This window comes from Lontra canadensis, unplaced genomic scaffold (genome assembly GCF_010015895.1).
Source record: "Lontra canadensis isolate GAN:19392208 unplaced genomic scaffold, GSC_riverotter_1.0 scaffold9, whole genome shotgun sequence".
Taxonomy (NCBI): Eukaryota; Metazoa; Chordata; class Mammalia; order Carnivora; family Mustelidae; genus Lontra; species Lontra canadensis.
Genome location: NW_022631003.1, coordinates 17,216,284 through 17,239,221, shown reverse-complemented (window position 1 = coordinate 17,239,221; position 22,938 = coordinate 17,216,284). Strand labels below are relative to the sequence as shown.

The 22,938-nt window shown below is 34.9% G+C and overlaps 2 protein-coding genes across 3 annotated transcripts in view; one reads left to right on the top strand and one right to left on the bottom strand.

Moving 5' to 3' along the window:
- Positions 1-1,656: 1,656 nt before the first annotated feature.
- LOC116866185 (C-type lectin domain family 2 member D-like) lies at positions 1,657-9,804 on the top strand. Its single transcript, XM_032854945.1, has 4 exons — positions 1,657-1,787; positions 5,913-6,082; positions 8,449-8,552; positions 9,344-9,804. The coding sequence occupies exons 2-4, from the start codon at positions 5,942-5,944 to the stop codon at positions 9,465-9,467; spliced, it is 369 nt and encodes a 122-aa protein (XP_032710836.1). The 5' UTR covers positions 1,657-1,787; positions 5,913-5,941; the 3' UTR covers positions 9,468-9,804.
- A 6,908-nt stretch (positions 9,805-16,712) lies between these two features.
- The window catches only part of LOC116866182 (killer cell lectin-like receptor subfamily F member 2), a 31,306-nt gene continuing 25,080 nt past the window's right edge, over positions 16,713-22,938 (bottom strand). For both annotated transcript variants that reach the window (XM_032854943.1, XM_032854942.1), the window contains exons 5-7: positions 20,655-20,809; positions 19,534-19,646; positions 16,713-16,952 (exon numbers count right to left, since the gene is read on the bottom strand). In XM_032854943.1, the coding sequence (XP_032710834.1) occupies positions 16,820-16,952; positions 19,534-19,646; positions 20,655-20,809 (401 nt within the window). In that variant the 3' untranslated portion in view covers positions 16,713-16,819. The remainder of the gene's footprint in view (positions 16,953-19,533; positions 19,647-20,654; positions 20,810-22,938) is intronic.

Sequence of the window (22,938 nt, the reverse complement as noted above, 5' to 3'; positions counted from 1 at the left end):
AGTAGGAGTTCAGCTTATGAGAACACTCACAGCAAGGTCCCAAACAGACAGAAGCAGGACAGTAGAGCAGAGTGGTTAAATGATCAGAGCAAACTAATATCTCAATTTGACCACATATTGGCTATCTTACTTTAAGGAAAAGCTTTTTACCTCTCTGTTACTTTAAGGAATTTGCCTCAACTGTAAATTAATGATAATAATTAGCTCCTATTTCATGTGATTATAAGTGTAAATTAAATCACAAAAGTTAAAAGCTCAGAACTAGGCTTACCATAGAGTAAGCACACAACAAATAGGAGATATGATTGTTCCTATTATTATTATTGTTATTATTACTATTAAAGACAATTGATGTTCTTTTCACTACAATCTAAATTGCTATTTCATGCTCAAATCCTTTAGAACTGGCTCGTGACTGGGATTCATAATGGCCAAAATTAACTAAAAACGTTGGTAGGTCAGAGTGATAGTGTGAGGACTCAGTTTGTTGGCTTCGTAAACTACTGGATCTCACTTCCTTTCTGCCAACCCCAACAGTCAGAAGAATCATGTCAGAGTCTCCCACCACCTCCAGTGGCTCCTCCAACTTCAGTGAGATAGAATGATATCTGGACAGAAATGTAGCAAAAAGGCAGGAGTTATGTCATTGATCAGACTTCTGAGGTAATTCATCATAATTCTTATATTAGTGTGGTATTCTCAGTTTAGGATGTTGTAACACTGTGTTCTCCTTTTAGACTTTAACTATTTAACTCCTTTTAGTCTTTAACTCTATATCCTTATTTTAGACTGTCTTCATATTACTGACAGGAGATCCAACATAGTCAGGGATCTTGAATCCAGTGCTTTCCTTACAACCAATCTGTATTCTTGCTTTGCTGAAAAGGAGGCATGGATGATAACAGAACACTGACGAACTCAGGAGATTTTCAGTCCTCAGGTAAGAAGCACACGTATGCCAGGCTTTATGCACTATTTGTAAAGTAAATAAATTTACATTTGATGGGCACCTGTTATCAATTCTGAGTGCTAACCCTCCTGAGAGAGTTGGTATCTCCATTCTCTTCATTTCTTCTCTCTGTGTCATATTATTTTTAGCTATCTTTCCAAAGTATCTTATAAAGACCCACACTGTGTGGATAAAAGGTAACTTTTTTGGTATGATAAAATTTAAAAGCTCTATTAGATAAAATTGCTCTATTAGATAAAATTGACATACATGAAAATGCTTAGAAAGAGCTTGCCAATTTCTACTTTCCAAAAAAAAAATGCCTGCTGGGAATTTTGTTTGGAATTGTGATGAAACTATAAATTAATTTGAGTTGAATTGACATCTTCACAAAATTGTGTCTTCTGAATCACTTAAATGGTATCTTTCTCCATGTCTGTAATTTATTTCAGCAATGTTTTCTGGTCTTCAATGTACAAGTTTTGCACATCTTCTGTCAGATTTATCCATAAGTATTTAATATTTTTATGCTATTGTGAATAGTATATTTTAATTTTGTATTGATCACTGCTAGCATATAGAAATATAATCAGTTTGTATATATTGACCTTGCTCCTACAACATTCTAAACTCCCATTTTAGTAACTAAAAACTGATTGTAACTAAAAATAACTAAAAATTGATTTCTTTATAGGAGATGTTATTACTTTCAACCTTACTAGAAAATCACAAGGACCCTCAAAAAGGGACAAAAAGCACCTTTGTAGCTCTAAAATTATCACCACTGTCATCTTCTTCCTGGTGCTTTTGATAACTACACTGGCCACAATTTTAGCAGGTGAGTTGCCCACTTCCCAAATATTCTCATGTTAACTCTACTACAAAATATTACATCATCTGTGTGCCTTTTGCACTGTAGCTCAAGATTAAGGGTAATTTCAGACATTTTTGTACATGGGATGAATATATGTTTCTTCTATAAAATGAGGATAATATCTATACTGCATATTGTGAGGATAATAGTAATTTAATACATATGAAACTTCCTTCTAAACCAGTATTAGCTATAGTCCTTACAAGGTAAGGGGATCATGGTAAAAATGTAAATCACTATACAGTATATTTGGTGACACAGTTAGTTACCAATGTGCCACAAGGTCCTTATCTCCCTTTGGAGACTCTTTTACAAACCATATAATAGCAAACAGTTTATGCAACATTATCTAGACATGGATTACCTTTCCCTAAACCATATACTTTTACATAAATATTGGTATCTTTTTTTAAGCTGCTTTTAGCTAATGACTATTTTTACAAGACTGGAAAACTGAGTTAAAGGTGTAAAACATCTGCTCTCTCTCTCTGATTGTGCAGCTTTCAATGATGCAGTCAGATTTACAAGTCCCAATCATAATTCATAGCTATACATATGAGCTATAGAGAATTGGACAAGAAAAAGTTGTTACTATACTAATGACCATATTTTTTATACAAAATATAGATTACTTTTAGCCTCTAAAAGCACGTTTAGAATGATATATCTCCCCCTCATGATGGCAAAATATGCACATGTATGCTAAAAATAACTTGAAGCAATTTTAACAAGATGTTTAAAAATATATACACAAGAATATGTTTATATAGATGTGCATATAAAAATATGTATATGGTTTATACATGAATATATGTATTATAAATGTATATATTATACATGGATATGTAATTTGTAGAAATTAATGTGCATATGTATTATATACACTTGTATACATAAATGTGCACATAAATATGTATAAATGAGTTTATATAGTATAGCTATAATGACCAAGCTTATACTATCAACTAGGCATTAAGCCTTGCATATATACATGATTATGTACATATACTTGACTATATTTACATGTATAGAAATGAATAAATATGTAAGTAAACTGTATATATATAAATGGATGGTTAGATATATAGATAAGGAGATAGAGAAAAAAATCATTATGTGAAATGGGCATTATGTTAGGTGTTGACCAATGATTCTTGCCCTCATGGAACTTACTCAACTGGAGAAAAAGGAGGATGATGAAAAGGTGGAGGAGGAAGAGGAGTTGGAAAAGGAGGAGGAAGAGTTGGAGGAAAAGGAGGAGGAAAAAGGTTTTTGATAAAGCTATTTATTTAAAAAGCGTTTTATGCTTTATATTTTAATGCATAATATTTTATTTGCATTTTTGAGTGACCCAGAGAGTAATGAAGTATTATTTCCCTTATTGTCTTTTGTTATGTACGACTTTGAATTTCAAGAGATAGTAGCTGACTATCTAAACACAGCTAAGTAAAGTTACAAACTGAGTCTAAGTCTTCTGAACTTTATTCACTGTTCTTTACCACGTCTACAATGTTGTGTCTTCCTAAATGAGCTTATTTCCTACAGTTTATATAATATAAGCATCCAGTAATTTGTTAAAGGAAATAAAATATGTTCAACCTGTTATTAGAAAGTTTCTTCTAGGCCACCTGCTGAAGTCCGTGCAGTTAGCCCCTTACCAGGGGCTCTTAATTTTCCTTCAGTGGAATTTATTCAATGGAATTCCTAAGAATTCTCATTTTTGTTCTCTGATTCAAGTTATATTCAAAAGACTATTTTATAAACTGTATCACATTACACTCTAGACAGTTTATAAAGGTTAATATGATTTATCCTGCAGTGATACTGAAATGTGGGGCCAGAATTCCACCTTGAGGTTTTGTCATTGGTTATAAGTCTTCTAGGGTCTAACATCTCAGCTTCCCTATTTATACAACACAGGACTGGACAGGATAATTTTCAGTGTTGCTTGTAGTGCTGAAACTCTGATTTCCTAAAGTTATTAAGTAAAAATAAGGGTTATTTAACATAATTTGGGGAGAGGAGAAATAAATATGCTGAACTCCTATGCCAGATCAGATGATTGATTTTGGGCTTTGGCATAAAACTAGACATTTCGTACATAATAGATATTAATGCTCAGGTTAAAATAGTCTGCAATACATAAGTCAAAAATCTAATCAGGTCTAGAATAAAAATTTTTCTTTCTCTTAGGTATGCTTGAGAATGGTTACATAGATTTTTCTCAGAGACATATGGCAGTTATATATTTTGTTTATTTATACAGCAAACAGACATGACATAATTTTCAGGTGCTGGGATAGAGAAAGAAGTGGCAAAATTTATAGTCATTACTAGAATGTATTAAATCTGATGGTCTATGAGAAGCCAAAAGCATGGAAAAGAGAATATGATCAATTCCACTGGGATAGAGTAGAGGGAATTTGTAGAGGAAATTAGCTTTAACGTAATAGATTATTGAAATACAAGTAGATACTTTCCAGTTGGACAGGGATGGACTTTTTTACTGCAAGTTAGGGTGGGGCTGTGGCATTGGGGAACACAGGTCAGCATGAACAAAGGCCCATATATCACCTAAAAGTAACATGACATGTATTAGGGACTACAACAAGCTTGGTATACAAGGAAATAAAGAGGAAAACAAAGTGCCTACAGAAAAATAAGACAAAATAAAGCCAAAGATGTAAACAAAGATCAAATCCTGATGCACATTTCATTACAGTTTTAAGAAAAATTTAGGGGAACCTGAGTGGTTCAGTTGGTTAAGTTTCTGCCTTTGGCTCAGGTCATGATCTCAGGGTTCTGGGATCAAGCCCCGCATCGGGCTCTCTGTTTAGTGGGATGTCTGCTTCTCCCTCTCTCTCTGTGCTCTTGTCTTCCGTGTTCTCTCTCTTGCTCATTCTCAAATAAATAAATAAAGTAAAATTTTTAAAACTTTTTTTAAAATTAAAACAAAAATAAAGAAAAGCTAAACTTTAAACATTGTTTAAGCTTAGTGGAAGCATAGGTAGAACTGGATCAGATATATCCCACTTAGTTGTTTTCATACACTTTAAATGGAACACTTGTCTTTTTCCCAAATCTGATTTTCTTCTGACAGTATTTTTTATGAATCAACATGCCATCCATCCAGCCCATACATCATCACCTATCTCTAGTTTGGAACAATCCTTTTAGTATAAGTTGTAAAATCTTTACCGTGTACATAGGCAACGTCTCATTCCTGTTCATTCTTCTGGCCTCAGTTCTTGTTATGTTTCTTCTTTCTATCTATACTCCACTTGGATTGATCTTCTTTTCTCAAGTGAAAAGATCACTCACCCCAGGGCCTTTACACATTCACTTCCTCTTTTCTGAGAACATGCCTTCCTCATTCTTCATCTGGCGATCCAGCTCTCTGTATCCTTAAAGTGTCAGCTGAAATGTCTACTCCAATTCCCATCCTTGAACTAGACCAGTTCCCCTCAACTCATTGTCTCTCAGTACCTGTGGCTATTCCGCTTGTACCATTCCTTGATTTTGTAATTATTTGTTGAATATCTATCTGCCCACTAGACTCGGCACAGTGATGGCAGGGACTATGTCTCTAATAAACATATACAACAGTGCTTAGCATAGTGTGTACTCACAAATACTTTGTTATTCAATGAATGGGTGTCCATTAGGTAGTTGTATATGGGAAATTTCTGATGAGTGGCCTGGGTTGGACATATCACTTTAGTAATTATCTGTATAAACATGATATAACGTCATGAGAATGACTATGTTCTCCTAGGTGAGTGTGTCACTTGAAAAGACACCCACCCCTGAATTTGATCCATAACAACATATACATGAGCGCCATCTCCCAAGGATTTCTTTCAATTTATCAAGAAAAATAAATACAAACATTTAGGAGCTGACCTCATTTGGAGAAAAATAAAGAATGATTAATGAAGTCCAAAAGCTTCAGATCAAAGGGCCAAGCTAGTTTGATGAATTTCATTGATGTGGATAAGATAACTGTTTTAAATTAAATTCTATTATATCTCAGAGCAGGACATTCAGGTTATGCCACCAGTAGTTAATATGTTATTAAATCACTTTCAGTTGAAAAACATAGATATTCTACTGAACCTATGCCATGCTCGAATGGCTGGATTGGTTACCTGGGAAAGTGCTTCTATTTTTCTGAAAGTACAAGAACCTGGGCAGCAAGCCAGAACTTCTGTGCCTCTCATTTAGCCACTCTTGCTGTCTTCAACACCATAGAAGAACTGGTAAGGCAATTCTTTATTTTTTTTATTTTTTTTTATTTTTTATTAACATATAATGTATTATTAACCCCAGGGGTACAGGTCTGTGAATTGCCAGGTTTACACACTTCACAGCACTCACCATAGCATATACCTTCCCCAGTGTCCATAACCCAAACCCCTCTCCCTAGCCCCCTTCCCCCGGCAACCCTCAGTTTGTTTTGTGAGATTAAGGGTCTCTTATGGTTTGTCTCCCTCCTGATACCATCTTGTTTCATTTTTTCCTTCCCGACCCCCCAAACCTCCCACTTTGCCTCTCAACTTAGTAAGGCAATTCTTTTGAATTATAATTCTGTTTTCAGAGATCATAGCTATTGTGGAGAAGGCACTGGAAATGGAAAGAGCCAGAAAAGACCCTCTCACCCAGCCTCAAAGCCCTTTTTATCCACATCAGCTTAATTGTAGAAAGAGCTCACATCAGGTCAGAGCAAACCTTAGAGTACAAATTATCAGGAGATGACTGCCCTACTTGACTTTTCAAGTGGGAGTAAAAAGAATTTAGAAGTAAGTTACATAGTAGGCATTTTCCCTATGCCCTGTATAGAGAAATTTATATACTACTACTCACTAGAAAGACCCCAACTATTGTGCAAAGAAGTTCAACTACATATTACCCAGCTCTACATTTTCAAGTTGGAATACAGCACCAAAATCCAGGGAAAACCCAAAACCACCTCCCATGAAGTTCAGACCCATGAAGCCATAATAAAGCCCTCATTAATGAACTATTATTACCTACCTATTTTACACCAAACTAAAGTTGCCTTTGGGGGAACTATATTCAAAAACATAATAAGCAGAAAGTTATGGCAAACCACTTGTCAAAGATACTGGAAAAGACTTAAAATGAGTCACTATAACCAAGAAGGTCTGGAGCTTCTGGCACAGAAAAAGATCAATGGAGAAACCAACCACACAGTACAAATCTCCCCAAACCTGAAATAATAGAGATGTAGAACAACAAGTGTTAGGAGGCAGAAGAGTTAAGACCTCAAGGAGCATAGGGATATATTTAACATTTACTGACCATATACTCTACCAGGAAAGGACAGAAGAGGGATTGTCCCAAATTGATATTAATTTGGTAGACCATTCTGACAAAGATTTTTAGATAAGTACATTTGGATGGCTGAAAAATATAAATGAAGTCATATGGTCCATTCTATAGAATAATAAATTGAGAAAAACTAAAGCAGAGAAAAAATGAGAAATGATGAATATTAAAACAAAACAAAAGAAATATTTTAACTAAAAACACAGTAATTGAAATAATTTGAGGAATAAACATAAAAGAGTCCAACAAAATAGTGAGGATATACAAAAGCAAAACTGGTTCTGTGCATAGACAGGATTGATCACAGAAAAGGGAAAAAGACATGCACCTAATAAATACAAACAGTAGGTATTTAAAAGCAAAAATCTTCAAATAATTTTATGTCCATAAATTTGAAAACTTTGAAGAAATGGATAATTGCCTTCACAATTATTTAAATAATAAATATAGACAACCTATATTGAGATATGTACAGACAGGCATTTATTTTTAGATAAATGGTAAGCACCAAGGAGTAAAAAATGTCCTAACAAATGAAGGTGTTCAAATAAATTAAAGATGTAGAAAAATTGTCAATCCAATAAAATTCAAAAAATGTAAAAGAACAAAGAAAAACTAGTAGTCAGAAAACACAACCTTAATAAATCCAAATATAACAGTGATCATGATAAAATATGAATGTTCTAATTTGTTTCTTAAATGACGAAAATTATCAGACTGTTTTTTAAAAAAACAACAAAGTCCAGTAACATGCTACTTACAGAGACATACCTAAGTGCGTGTACACACACACGCGCGTGCTAGAAAATGAAAGGAAGAGTGTGCAAACCAATTATTAACCAAATCCAAACAAAACAAAAAAGCAAGGTTAATGGTAATACATCAGAAAATATAATGTATCAGAATAAATTATGAAGATATATAAAAACCTGGATGAACCAACTATCTTACTGTTAAGATTCTCCCATCCTAAAAGACACCAAACCTAGGATTTACTGGCAAATAGGAGCAAGGTATCACAGAACAGGCCATTTCTGTCTTTTAAAAACTCTTTGGAAAATAGAAAAGAAAGCTACTCAATGCAATTTACTATGATAATTGTTAGAGAAGTAACCCAACCCATGAACTAAACTGTGAACCAGATAAGGATGCTGTCCCCTCTATGATCACTTCCAAATATAAAAGTCTGTATTTCTATAAAGAGTATACTGAGACAAAAGAAAATGCAACTGAATGAAGCATTTGCTATTCATCCTATAAATATATTCTATTAAAGGATTTCCTGAAAAGATATTCTGACCATTCTCAGTATTGGATTGGACTGAGTCGAGAACCAGGACAGACGTGGAAGTGGATAGATGGAATCATATACAGTGGCTGGTAAGTCCTGGGTATATAATTTATACACCGAAAGTCGGGGCTCTGAGCCCTTTGCCACCACAAAAAGATTTGTTACAGTCCATATGCACTATTCTCCTGGATGTTTCCTTTGTTGTGGAAAATAAAATGAGCCCAGAGGAAAAGTAGTAATGTAAATATTACTGTACAGAGTATTAATACCTACAGTATTCCAAACAGTGCTTCATAATCGTGATCTCATTTGACCTGCACAACAACTGTGGGAAGTAGGTATATTTATCGCCACTTTACTTGCTGTTCACGTTTGTGAAGACCTACACTATTTTACAACACATATATAAAATGCATTTGGCAATAAATCCTGCATGTCTCCATCATATAGCTTATAGATTTCTCAAGTTTATAAAGCCACATTTTAGATCAAAGCATATGAATTCACTTTGCTTTGTATTCAAACACTGCAGTGTTGGGTGAGATAAAACCTCACAGCAGAAAAATCTTTAAGAAAAAAAATTTTTAAAAAGTGCACCTGGGTGGCTCAGTGGTTAAGCCTCTGCCTTCGGCCCAGGTCATGATCTCAGGGTCCTGGAATCAAGCCCTGCATAGGGCTTTCTGCTCAGCAGGAAGCCTGCTTCCCCTCTCTTTCTGCCTGCCTCTGCCTACTTGTGATCTCTGTCAAATAAATAAATAAAATCTTTTAAAAATTTAAAGAAAATAAAAACTCATGGCAGAAAAATATTTTTTCACTAATTCTTCCAAACAGTGCTCACCAATCTATTGCCTTTCATTTTTCCTTCTGTGTTTTGTTTCAGGTTTAAAATAATTGGAATTGGAGAATGTGCCTACTTACACAGAATTGGGATTAGTAGTGCCAGTACGCACTTGGTTAGGAAATGGATTTGCAGCAAACCAGACACATGTATACCCAGAAGTTAAGACATCATAGTTCTAAGATATCTTACACAAAATGTAGTTTTTATTCCTCTTAAGATACATATATTGTATTAATATAAAGTACATGAAATTCATGTTTAGAAATTTTCATTGGTGCTTTTTATTCCCAAATCTCTAAACCACTTTTATAGATCTACTAAATACTTAGTATTCAAGAAATATATGCCCAATATATGTCCCCAAACCTCCTATGGAGTAAAATTTCTGATACATTAAAATATAAATGAAAAATTTAAATGATATTTTAAGATATTTACTCATATGAATTCAGACTAAGATCATTTAAAGTTACTTTTTTTTCAAGAACTCTAATAATATTTTTGCCCCATCTCCTTACTTATATTATCAATATTAGTTGTTGATTTTCTTTCAGTTTGGCAAGATGAGATCCACTCATGAATGTAGTGTAAATTAAACTCAGCATTGTATTTAAACGTGCTGATTTCCTAGTGAATTGAATCTCTTTCATACACCAAACTCGCAGCAAAAAAAAAAAAAAAAAAAAAAAAAAAAAAATTCATGTTCAGACCATCATGCAAAGGGCATCAAGATTCTGAGTGAACAGGCTGGACCAGCAGCTTTCTAGTAGTGAATGCCACGAGGCTGTTGCATAATGAACAATATGAATGGTACAAATTTAGGGAGCAGATGGGTGAGGGAGCAATTTGCATTTTGAGGCTCAAGCTTCTAGTTGAGAAAATGATAATTAGGTTCTGTGTCAGAATGTGTAACTTTTCATGTTTACTCAAGGTTAACAAGATTTCTTTGTTAAATATCATCCTTTTCTTAAAAGTGAAATCTGCAATCTACATTCTATGGGTGAGCAATCTATACTTATTGATAGAAATTAGAACACTTGTAATAGAGCATATACTGGAGAATGGGATGAGTAAGAATTTAGGGAAATCACTTAAGAAGGTCTCATTCTTGTATCTTTTACAAGCCAGGCCACATTTCCCATCTTTTCAACCCCTCTCCGCACACTCATTTTCACTTCCTTTTCCTCCCTGTACTTCCCCCTCCCCCATTCTTTAGAAAATCAGAGATGGGCTAGAGGAACTTTCAACAGGTCCTTAACAAACAGTGTAAGGAGTGCACAGACAAATGTAGATGATGTATGAAAAGTTTCAGTGGCAGCATAAGAAAGAAAGTGTCCAAAGTCTGACAAAGACATTCCCAGGGAAATCATTACAGGGAAACTATTGTTAAATTAACAAATAAAGTAAGGGTTTTCCAGGAAGAAAATTCTCAGGAAGAACATTGCCAGCAGAGGGGAAAGCACTGATGTTGCTCCACTGGGGATTATACTAGTTTGGAAGCACTGGGATGAGAGGTGTGAGATAGGAGAGAGCAGAAGCTGAGGTTGGGAGTGAGGAGGAAGAGGAGGACGGGGGAGGGCTAGGGCCGAGTTTAGGAGAAATTCTATGTGATGTCAGGGGAGGGTTAGCATTGATGCTCTAGGTTGTTGGTCTAAAGTTATTGAATACTTGCAGATAGGATACGGACATCTTCAAATATATAATTTAGAATAATTCTCAGGGCAATATAAGATATGTCTGATAGACAAAGAAATTATTTAGAAGGATTTTCAATTGATTAGAAGAAGAAATGATAAGGACAGTGCCAGAAACAGTGTCAAGAAGAACAGAGACAAATGAGTGGATTGAGGAACTCTTTCAGAGATAAAATCTTAGGAAATATAGGATGAGGGGGATGAAGGGGAAATAGACAGCAGGAATTAATCCCAGGTTAGGTAGATGAATCGTGGTGCTCTTATTTGATAATGTAAAGTAAGAGATATTTTCAGATTACTGAGTGTTAGGAGCTCATGGGAAATCCAGGTGATGTTTAGTAGGATGTCTATTGTACTGTTCTGGAATTCTTGAATTCATGAGCAAGTCTGGGCTGGATATATGACATGGATACAAACAGAGCTGCAGAGGTCTGAGGGGTGAGCTGACATGACAAAAGATGCAAAGAGCTTGGGAGCAAAGAGCAGATGATTATTTGCTTAATAAAAAAATAATCTTTTATAAATGCTTATTTCTTGATTTTTTGGGTTTTTTTTTTTTAGGTAAGCTCTAAATTTAGGTTGTTTATTTTTAGTCCCAGAACTGAATCTGTGTGCATAAGAGCACTAGTAGAATAATAGTGCAACTTTAGACAAATAAATTAGTTCATGTGTATTTACAGAAGTCTTAAATGAGAGAAGTGCATATTTTTCAGAAGACAGATGCCGAAATACTCTGAAGTAGTAAATCTGCAAAACTTCTAATACTGAATTGTGTCCGAAATCAAGTAGGAAAATGTACTAATCTTTCTTTGCCCTTTCAATGTATGGTGTTAAAAATTATATGATCATTGTATCAGCCCTCTCTAATAATAGAGCAATAATGTCAAGAATCCCTTTGTATGACTTGTGGCTTTTACAGCACCTAATGCTATTGCATACTTAATAACATAGATTTAAAAGTTGTCTGCCTCAAGTGTACTAATTAGTACTAAAATAAAGTTGTTGCTTTAGAAGCAAATTAAGAGTTTTGGTGTTTTTTAAATAAAATCAAAATATTCTTACATCTGTCTTGCAAGAAAACAATGAATAATTGTGCTTGGAAGTGCATATCCATAAAATTTTGGAAAGACAATTTATGAAAGGTAAAACATTTTTTATATTTGATTTAAAATTTTATTATACCTTTAAGTATAATGTATTTGCACTTATGTTTAAGTACATATGTATATGTTATGTATATATATGCAGAACAACTAAGTATATATTTTTAGTATGTATATATTTATAGTATATATATAATATATATGTGTGTGTATTTTATATATAGCAAGTATAAACAAAGTATGAAAGTAACATGTTAATTTACACAATGATTAGCGGAAAAGCCGGGGCATTCAAAGCAATTGAGGATAAATGGGGCAGGGGGAGATGTTTGGGAATATAATCTTATCACTGTGTAAGAATGAATATATGATTCTTCATTTGACTTGAAAAATGCTTTTTTGAAAATGGGAATACTAATTCAGTTGCTATACAGTATTTACGGGCATGTTTCCAGAATAGTAATTTAATACATATGAACAGGTCGCCTGGGTGGCTCAGTTGGTTGGGTGACTGCCTTCAGCTCAGGCCATGATCCTGGAGTCCCAGGATGGAGTCCTGCACCCGGCTCCTTGCTCAGCAGGGGGTTTGCTTCTCCTTCTGACTTTCCCCCTCTCTCTCTCATTCTCTCTCAAATAAATAAATAAAGTCTTTTAAAAAATACGTGTGGACAGTTTACTGTTAAGGGTTTATTGAACGATTCTTTTTTCTCCTTGAGAGTTCTGAAATGGGTTTGGCCTAATGCCACACCCAACATTTATCTCAGACCCACCACCTTTGTGTTGCCATACCATCCAGTGTACCTCTTAACTACTAAAATAATCCCATTTTTATTTCTTTGTTTTTGGGAAATAATCCAACTGTTTCTGGGAATTAAAAAATGTTCAGTGGGAAAATAAGGATAAGGAAGGAAGCCCTCAAGAGTGAAGAAGAAAAGCAGTATGGAGAGTTCCTTAGCTAAGGGTATTCCAACAGGTCCACTGTGGGACACTGGCTACTCAGTTAAACCAGCGTGAAGGAAGCATGCGCTGAGGTGCACCTTACTGTGTTAACAACAATGTCAGAGAGAAACGTGCTGAGGGGACAAGCAGGCGGTACAACTGGTCCTTATATCTTTTTCACATTTCCTATCTACCTAATGTTAGCTCTTTTTTGGTTATTAGAGGTAATGCATCAGATGAGGTGAAAAAGTGTTAGAATTTTCAAAGAAGGTGAAAAAGGGTCAAGGAACAGTAGGAGCCAGAAATGATGTAATAAGACTTCAGGAGAAAAAGAATCTTAGCAGGTCTTCCCTTCCAGGGGAAGGGAAGGAGTCTTAGCACTCAACTTTAATAGAAGTATAAATGGGAAGTTGAACGTGGTCTCATCAAAGTCTTTAGTGAAGCAATAGTGAAGCAGCAGTTTTCCCCAACTGCATATATACACATAAACCTATATACGTATCAAAAGAAGTCTAAAGTTTAAGGATAAAAACTTTGGAAGTGCCATAAATTATAAATTTATTCCTAAAGGATCTTCTATTGAGAATCTTCTGATTTATGTCATTTAATATTCTCCCATCCCAACAATTAGGATCACTGTATAATTAAAAATATTAATTTGGAGAACTGGGTAATCTAAAAGTAACTTTAGTTATTATTATTCAGGCAGTCTAACCCCTTAGAAATATATATATATATGTAGTCTATAGTGGAAACAATAAGACAAACTTTGATTACTAGAAGGATTTTTAGACATGACTAATTAAATTCACAGTAGTTTTTAGAATTCAAGTATCAAAATTTCAGCATAAAATATTTCCTTAGATGCAAATGCAAATTTTCTAACTTAATGGGAAATAATATTTCAAGAATAATCCTTGAACAGAATTTTTTAAAAAATCCAGCTAGGCTAATTGTTTTAGGTTTTAATATTTAATTGAATGCTTAAATATTTAAATCAAAATCTGAGTACAAAGTGCATTGATAACTTAGCTTTGAATTTTAAAAATATCCACAGACTTCTTAATTTTTCATCATTTTCCCTTCCTTTTCTTTAACTGCAAATTCTCTCCTAACACTCTTCCTGCATTTCTCAAATGTACACATTTAAAAAATAGTACATGTTTGCATTTATTATACTAAATATAGACTTGTGTCCTTTGTTTTTAATTTTTTAAGTGAGTTGAAGTTCTTATATTTCATTTCCTATAAACTATAATTACTTCTGTTCACACATACCAGTTTGTAATAATTTTTTTAAATTCATGTATGACCTTTAAGTTTTTCTCTTCGTGGATATAAGACTTTAAAGTAGGTTTTCCATTGCAATATTGACAAATATTGAAAAATATTACTGTAATAATCTATCTGCTCCAAGTCTCATTGTAAGTTCTAGGTCAAAAACAAAAACAAACAAATAATAAACCTGGAAAACGTCATTTATTAGCTCGTGTATACCTAACACTGACCTTTACTGAAAAAAACAAAACAAAAAAGAGTAGGCAGATAATGATCACTGAGGCCAAGGGAAGCTTTGTACAAATAGGAAGTTGTGCTGGTTAAACAATAAAATGTTACAGATAATCTCAAAAACAGAACAAGTACTTATTTATCATCCATCATGCATCAGACACCTTGTCTCTTCCATACAGTAATGAGGATCATGTCCTTCCAGAGCTTACAGTATGTTAATAAATACAAATAATTAAACAACAGTCAAAAATAGGGTATTAAATGTTAAGATACATACAGGAAACTATGAGAATATACATTAAATGCATATAATTTAGTCTGGAGTGGAGAATGGTTAAGGAAATATTTTCCACCAAATGCATTTAACTAGCCTTCTCAAACATAAGCAAGAGTTAAACAGGAGAAATGAAAGGGAAGAATATCAAGCCAAGCCAAACATACGATTAGATATGAGGCAAGAGAAAGCATGACACATTTGAGAAAATGAATAAAGTTTAGGTTATCTGCATCATTACAATCATGGTGGTGGGGGGAAGAATGAAGAGGAACCAAGACACAAAGGGTCTGGTCAGAGATGGTCAAAGATTTAAGCAAGGAAAAACCCCTACACAGAAATATGTAGTGAGTAATGTGGTATGATATCAGATTTAGACAATCACTGTGGTCATGATATGGAGAATGGACTTTGGCAGGCAAAGCTAGAAACAGACAAGTGTTGAGAGAATCCATGACCACAGGACCGGTCTGCAGATACGTAGATGAATTCAGAAATAATTATGTGGTAAAACTGACAGGTTGAAATGAGAGTTTGAATATCATGGGTGAAAAGAAAGAAGTCATGGTTGACTCCAGGGACTCTGGTTGGACTAATGGGCACGTTGCTGTCATTCATTAAGCTAATGAGTTTCATTTTAACATGTGAAGGCTAAGGGTCTTTGAGGTGTCCAGCTAGAGATGTCCAGTGGCCAAAACCTATAATAAGTTCTGGGTTAGAAATATGGGTTTGGGAGTTACTAATAAATTGATGACAATAGAACTTACAGTGTAGGTGAGTTTAGCCAAGAATTGTGTATGATTGAGAATTCACCCAAAACTCTGAGGAATGTCAGTACTGAAGAGATCAGAAGAGAGAAGAGATCCTTCAGAAAAAAACTGAGGAGCAATGGCAGGCAACGTAGATACAGGTTCAAGAGAGCATTGTGTCATAGATGCTGAGGTTAGAGAATATTTCTAGAAGAAAGAACAGGTCGATAATGAGCAACACTGCTGAGAGTTAAAATGAAAGCTAGAATATCTTCATTGTGTTTTGCCAGAAAAAAGGCATTTATGACGTTGTGAGAACAGTGAAATAGGAAAAGCAGAAACCAGATTTTAGAAGAACCTGGAGTAGGAGGTGAAAAGAGGAAAGTACAAGTAGAAACAATTTCTAGGAGGTTTGACTTAAAAGAGGTGGGAGAAACTGGGCAGAAACTGGAAGCCACATGTGGTTCAGGGAAAATTTTCTTGTGCTCTTGCATGTTTTGTTGCTGAAAGAAAAGGAGATAGAAGAAAAGAGGGACCAGAACGGAGATGATAGAGGAGGGACTGTCCTAGAAAAAACTGAAAAGAGAAGCAATCCCAAATGTAGCACTTAGAAATTTTATTTAGACAGACAGAGAGATACCCCTTTGTTGGAAATAGGGAGTGAGGAAAAAGAAATAAGATGCAGACAATTGTGTAAACTCAGTAGTAGAAAGTCAAAGAATAATAAATATATCATCTATCTGATGGCTTCTTTAAAAAAAAAAAACTCCTTTGCTAATGGTGAATGAGAAGTGTAGAGAATTTTTTAAATTAATTAATTTATTTATTTATTAGTTAATCAACTTTTTAGAGTAGGAGGAGGGGCAGAGGAAGAGGGAGAAAGAAAGAATCCCAGGCTGACTCCTCCCTCCACCAGCACAGAGCTCAATGCCAAGACCTGGAAGCTTAACAGACTGAGCTGCCCAGGTGCCCCGGGGACAGAACTATTGAGTAGACAAAGGGACAGCTGTGTCTAAAATAGCCACCATAATGCACAGGAGATAACTGTGGAAATATAGCACCAGTGACCGGGTAGAGCTAGGGCGATGAGTTAAGGCTGATTGCCCAAATTGAGAGTGACACAAATCAACACCATTATCATCATTATCACCATATTTGTTGTAAAAATAATGTGTTTCAACAAAATACATAAATTAAAAAGTCCTTGTGAATGGTTTTTACAGGAAGGATAAACTGGGATCAGTTTAGAGGTCAGTGTCTGCAGAAAGCACGCGTTGACAAATCCGGTAACTCTGATTGCAACACTTTTCGGAAAACACACCCTTCTTTGTTATCACAGCACAGGCATTATCTTCAGCCTGGCCCAGGACTTGAAATCTGTGGAAAAGTTAAACATTCTGTTCTCATTCAGGTGAAAACATAACTGTGTGTATTTTGTATGTTTTCTCTCAGACAAAGAACACCTGTTAAAAAATTACTTTAATGAAGGTAGTTGCTCCAAATAGTTTCTTAAACAAAAATGGTCATTTTTAAATGGAAAGGCTGTATGGAATTAAAATAAAAATGTGAATGAGAAGCACTGATTTCCCAGTTCCATGTGATCATACAAAATTAAAGATCTTAGAAGACTGTTATCTGGTATGGTCTAAAAGTCTGTGTTCCCCCCAAAATTCATATGTTAAAAATCATAACCCATAAAAGTGATGAATTAGGAAGTGGGGCCTTTGGGAGGCATTTAAATCATGAGGTGGAACCCTCATTAATTCTTTATTAAAAAGACTCCAGAGAGATCCCTAACCCCTTCCACTATGTTCTCACATGGCTACAAACCAGGAAGAGGGCCCTCACCAAAACATGACCATGCTGAGGCCTTGATCTTGGAGACTCATTTTCCAGAAGAGTAAGAAATAAAATTCTGTTGCTTGTAAGCTACCCAATCTGTGGTATTTTGTCATAGTAGCCCAAATGGATTAAGACAGAGGACAGTCCTGCCCTTTTAGGAGAAAAATTCATTTTATTACTCCAAAGATTCTCGATTCAATTTTTTGAATATCTGCAACAATGGAATGGAAAGATTTAGAAATATCAACACATCTAAAAATATGTATGTTTTTCAAAAAGTATTAAATCAATTTTCTGTAGAAAATTAAACTATTACCCTTGTCATTTTCCTGACCCAAATCCCAAGTGTCACACCTTTTAAAAATATTCCTTCATGGGGCGCCTGGGTGGCTCAGTGGGTTAAAGCCTCTGCCTTCGGCTCGGGTCATGATCCCGGAGTCCTGGGATCGAGCCCCGCATCAGGCTCTCTGCTCAGCAGGGACCCTGCTTTCTCCTCTCTCTCTGCCTGCTTCTCTGCCTACTTGTGATCTCTGTCTGTCAAATAAATAAAACCTTTAAAAAAAAAAAATTCCTTCACTGTTTGCCTATAAGAAGCCTCCTTACTTCTATAAGAGATCCTAAGAAAGAATGGTATATCTACACTGTACATGTTAAATGTGGCAACAGTAACCCCAGACAGTATGAGGGAAGGAGTTAAAGTCTTCCTCACTTTTAAATGTTTTAAACTCATATAGACACCTCAGCAAGGGAATTTCCACACATTTGTGTATATGTGGGTATATCCAAATACTTTACCCTGTACACAAAAGAAGAAAAACTCCCCTAAGTTCTGTTTTTCCATATTTTTGTTTATTTTTCCATATTTTAAGCCAACTTCTTTTGTCTTAAACAAATAAGCCACAAGGCACCTTAAAAAAATCAGAAAAAAAAAAAACCTCAATTTTAAAAGCAAGACTGGAAAATTAATAATTCTAAGCAAGTTTGCAAGTGGGTTGACAGCATCACTTTAAAAATATGGTGATGCATTTCTATTAAAAATAATCAAAGCTGGGATGTCTGGGTGTGGCTCAATTGGTTAAGCATCTGCCTTCAGCTCAGGTCATGATCCCGGGGTCCTGGGATCGAGTACTGCATTGGGCTCTCTGCTTATTGAGAAGCCTGCTTCTCCCTCTCCCTCTGCCTGCCACTGCGCCTACTTGTGCTCTCTCTCTGTCTCTCTTTCTGCCAAATAAATAAATAAATAAAATCTTAAAAAAGAAAAAAAGAATCAATGTTAAGTATGGTAAGTTTTAAAATTAATTTAGTGTTTGATATACAAAGAGTATGATGGCATGGGTGGGTATGGAGTTTAAATTTTAACAAGAAATATTGTAAGTAGTCTCTGGATAAAAATATTCATTTGTAGGGTGACTTTTTCTGTTTCAGAGCATTTTTCCCCCTACTCTCACCCAGTCTATCACTCCAAAGCATCTATAGTCTTCCTAAATCCCCTTAACTTCACATCTCTTTGAAAGACACAACAAAATTCCACATTTTCAAGAAGTATAATTAACTTTTGATAATTCCTGAAACCTGGATGTCTAGAGTAGAAAGTTTCACCCTGGACCCCCAGGAGCTTCTGCCTGTGTTTTGGGGATTAATGCCTAACCTCCAAAGATTTTAGCACTCTCTATCCATGGAATTCAAACAGAAATGAATGAAGTACATAATAGTAGATACACATAATGCTGACTGAGTGACAGTATTTAAAAAGAGTCAAATGATATTTGTATTATGTACAAAATATTCCATAATATTTCCCAATAATTGAAGTCTTCCTACTAATCAAAATAAGGATTGTTTGGTAAACTTTTAATACTTCAAAGAAATGAAATTTGGAGAATTTTCATTACCTACAATTTTCCATTTCTACCTCTAGTATTATAGATAAATTCAAAGCTCAAATAAGAAAATAAATTCTCTTAGCAGACTTCATTTCTCTAAGGCAAATTTCCTAATCGTTCACACATTAACAAAGGTCAAAGTCTGCAGTCTATAGAACCATTTGGCTATCTGGGGTTTTAGGCAACTCTCAGGAGAAACCGGCTGCTGAGAGACTCAAATGTTAAATACTCACAACTGTACATTCAATGGAGTGCCTCCCAGCCAGGTCCATGTCTTTTGTGGGTGTGTGATGTTCAACCCAATCCAAAAATAGATTCCATCTTGTATATTATTCTGTATGAAATCCTAAGAGAAGATGGAGTTAAACCCTATTAAAATAGCCTCTTCTGACTTTGGTCCAAACTTAAGTCTTGATATTTATCTCCTTATTCAGGAAAATCTTAAGAAGCCTTAAGAAGTTTCTATGTATTTAGGGAAGGAAACCGATATGGGACGGATTTCACAACTCATGACTCATATATTATGTGCAGGCATGTGGTGCTGAATGGAATTCATGGGGATGGTGGTCGAACAGCAACTGCTGAGGGGGCTCAAAGAGGATGTAAAGGCAAATCTAGGGAAAAATAGGTCGGCTTGAAGGAGCAAGAACTATTGCCAGCGTGCTGTTGCCAATGTGCAGTCTTGGGGACACGGTACCTACGGTATCCTACCCACGAGCAAAACTAAAGAGCCCATCTTCCCCACCCAAGGTACTCAGGATATTGCCAGATACTGAAAATGTGCCAAGAGAGTCTTTCTTTCCAAGAAGTCTTGTGGAAGGATGGCATTGATATCCCAGCTTTGTCATTCATATGCTGAGTGAAACAGGCAAGTTTTACAACCTGCCAAGTTCTGAAGATTCTTCTGGAAATAGGGGAAATACTGCTTATCTCAAAGTTATTGTGAGCACTAAATTTGATAACATTCATAGCATGCCTACCACAGTGCCTAGCATCTGCTAGGAATTCAATAAATGGCCATAATTATGAGCAGTATAATTCTTTTATTATAAAACCTACTTTGGGGGGCACCTCGGTGGCTCAGTCCCTTAACCTTCTGCCTTCAGCTCAGGTCATCATCCCAGGGTCGGGAGACTGAGCACTGCATCGGGCTCTCTGCTCAGTGGGGAGTCCACTTCTCCCTCTCCCTCTGCCGCTTTCCCTGCTCAAGCTCGCTCTCACTTTCTCTCTCTCTCTCTCTCTCACTCCCCTGCTCTAGTTCACTCTCAAATAAATAAGAAATACATCTTTTTAAAAACCTACTTATTTCTTTCAGCTTTAGAAGGGCTAATTTTCGTAGCAAATTAGCTCTTACCAGTTCAGCCTTGTCTTGGATCATCAAGAGATGTGATTTCATTATTAAACAGGATTTTTGGCTATCGGTCCATGATTTAAAGTTTTTAAAAAAATTATAGCATTTCCCTTTTTTCTGCAGCCAGTTATTAGGACATAAATTTAGCTTTGGTTTTGCTGAAATGCAAAAATAGGAAGAAATAGGAGAAAAGCAAGGTTTGAATATCAAAAAATTGTTTGCACTAATCTTGTAAACTTTTCCCTTAAAAGTAAAGATTTGTCCCACTTCTAAGAAAAGAACTCCCTTTCCACTGATGAATAGTCTTTAGAAGAAATAAATGCCAGTAGTATTCATAATTACTGAGTAATTACCACATGTCAAACAATTTCCTGTCATGCTCACAGATTTGTGAAATGTTTTTCCTTAGAAGAAACGTATAAGATACATAAAATTATTAATTTTGTATTCCTTATTTTTTAAATAAAGATACTAAAGTTAAGGTGAAGTAAACTTAAGTATAAAGGGGGAGACAAATGTAAAGGTTAAGGAATTTACTCAAGGTTATAACTAATACTGCCAATATAGTAAGTGGTAAGACATAAGGAAACTTAAACTATAAAGGAGATTCTAAAAGGCATCAGGAGAAAACTGCTGTGGAAAAAAATAGTACATATATATCCTTTTCATAGTCCCTTGTTGGTGCAAAAAATATATGTATTTCATAATATGCTTTATTATTAACTTTGTAAAGCAAACTGTTCACCATGACCCCAATAGCCTGCCATGTATCTCTGAAAAGGAAAAACTTGAAATAGGTATTAAAATAAACTTATCTTCAAAAATAGGTATACACAGGTTTCAAGTGAACTAATAATTTCTTATATTTTAAGCTGAGTGATAGATACATAAGTATTGATTGCATTCTATTTAAACTTTTGGGGCTCCTGGGTGGCTCAGTGAATTAAAGCCTTTGCCTTCGGCTCAGGTCATGATCCCGGCGTCCTGGGATCGATCCCCGCATCGGGCTCTCTGCTCCGCGGGGAGCCTGTTTCCTCCTCTCTCTGCCTACTTGTGATCTCTGTCAAATAAATAAATAAATATTTAAACTTTTGTATATCTTAAGTATTGCATATTTTAAAATACCCACAAATTTGTGTGCAAACTTGTCTGATATATTAAATAAAATGAAATGAAAATGTAAATTATAAAATACTCTGTACAAAAGTTAGTTATCACTGGTAAAGGTTTTTGAGGGATGGTAGGAGTAATCATATTACTTGGGGAAAATTTCATATACTAAGTTTCTGTTTTGAATCAGCAAACTACCCTGATTTTTGCAACACTCTTCCCAGAGCATTTTGTTTTATAAGTCATAACAACATGGGCATTGAAATATTAATGAACTAGATTTAACTACACTGGTCAGGAAAAATACTTCAAAACACACTTCAGACTAAAGCTAGGGACAAATTTTCATTTTACTGAAATTTGGTATTGTAAATTATTGACAGAAATAAATGACTTTAAGGTCTTGTGCTTATTTAGATGTTTATTGTGACATGACTTTTGCTGTGGTAGCATTTGTTCTCTAAAACAAAACATGAATCATTTACTTGACTCTTCTATTTTTTTTGCCTGAAATTCACATATTACAGCAATAAAGAAACCCAGGCTCTTGTCAGTGCGGTAAAGTGGAAAGAAATTCATCCACTGGAAAGTATGGTTATTTAGAATGTGGGAGACTATTATTGATATGCCAAAGACAATGAGATGAAAACAGCAAATAATTTTTGAGTTCTTTAGTTCTGGGACCCTCATGGTAGAAAGGCTTCCAAGTGGTCTAGAGGAACCCAGAAGACTAATATATGGGGAGCAATATAGAAATGTCCATAATGGAGAAACAATGAGTTGACCTATTACAGAGATGTTATATAAAGACTTAAGTCTTAAGGAAAAGTGCCAACATAAGCATACACATTGGTTATATTTTTCATGCTATTTTCTATCACTCTCTATGACCATCGATATTTAATTAGAATGCATTTATTAGTTATCCAAACTTAACCTAAGGTCTAAACATATATTTTGGCATAATTCATGGTATTTCGACCATGCAAAACTTTATAGTTTGGGCTAATTTTTTACTTAGAAAATAGTTGTAACTTGGGAGAAAAAGTTAATTTTCTTATTCTACAATAAGCATTGATAAGTAAGAAAAAAATAAACGCTAATTTTTATAAAAGGACAAAGTGAGAACCAGTTTACAAAGTTTTTACTTTAAAACATATACATATCCAATGTATGT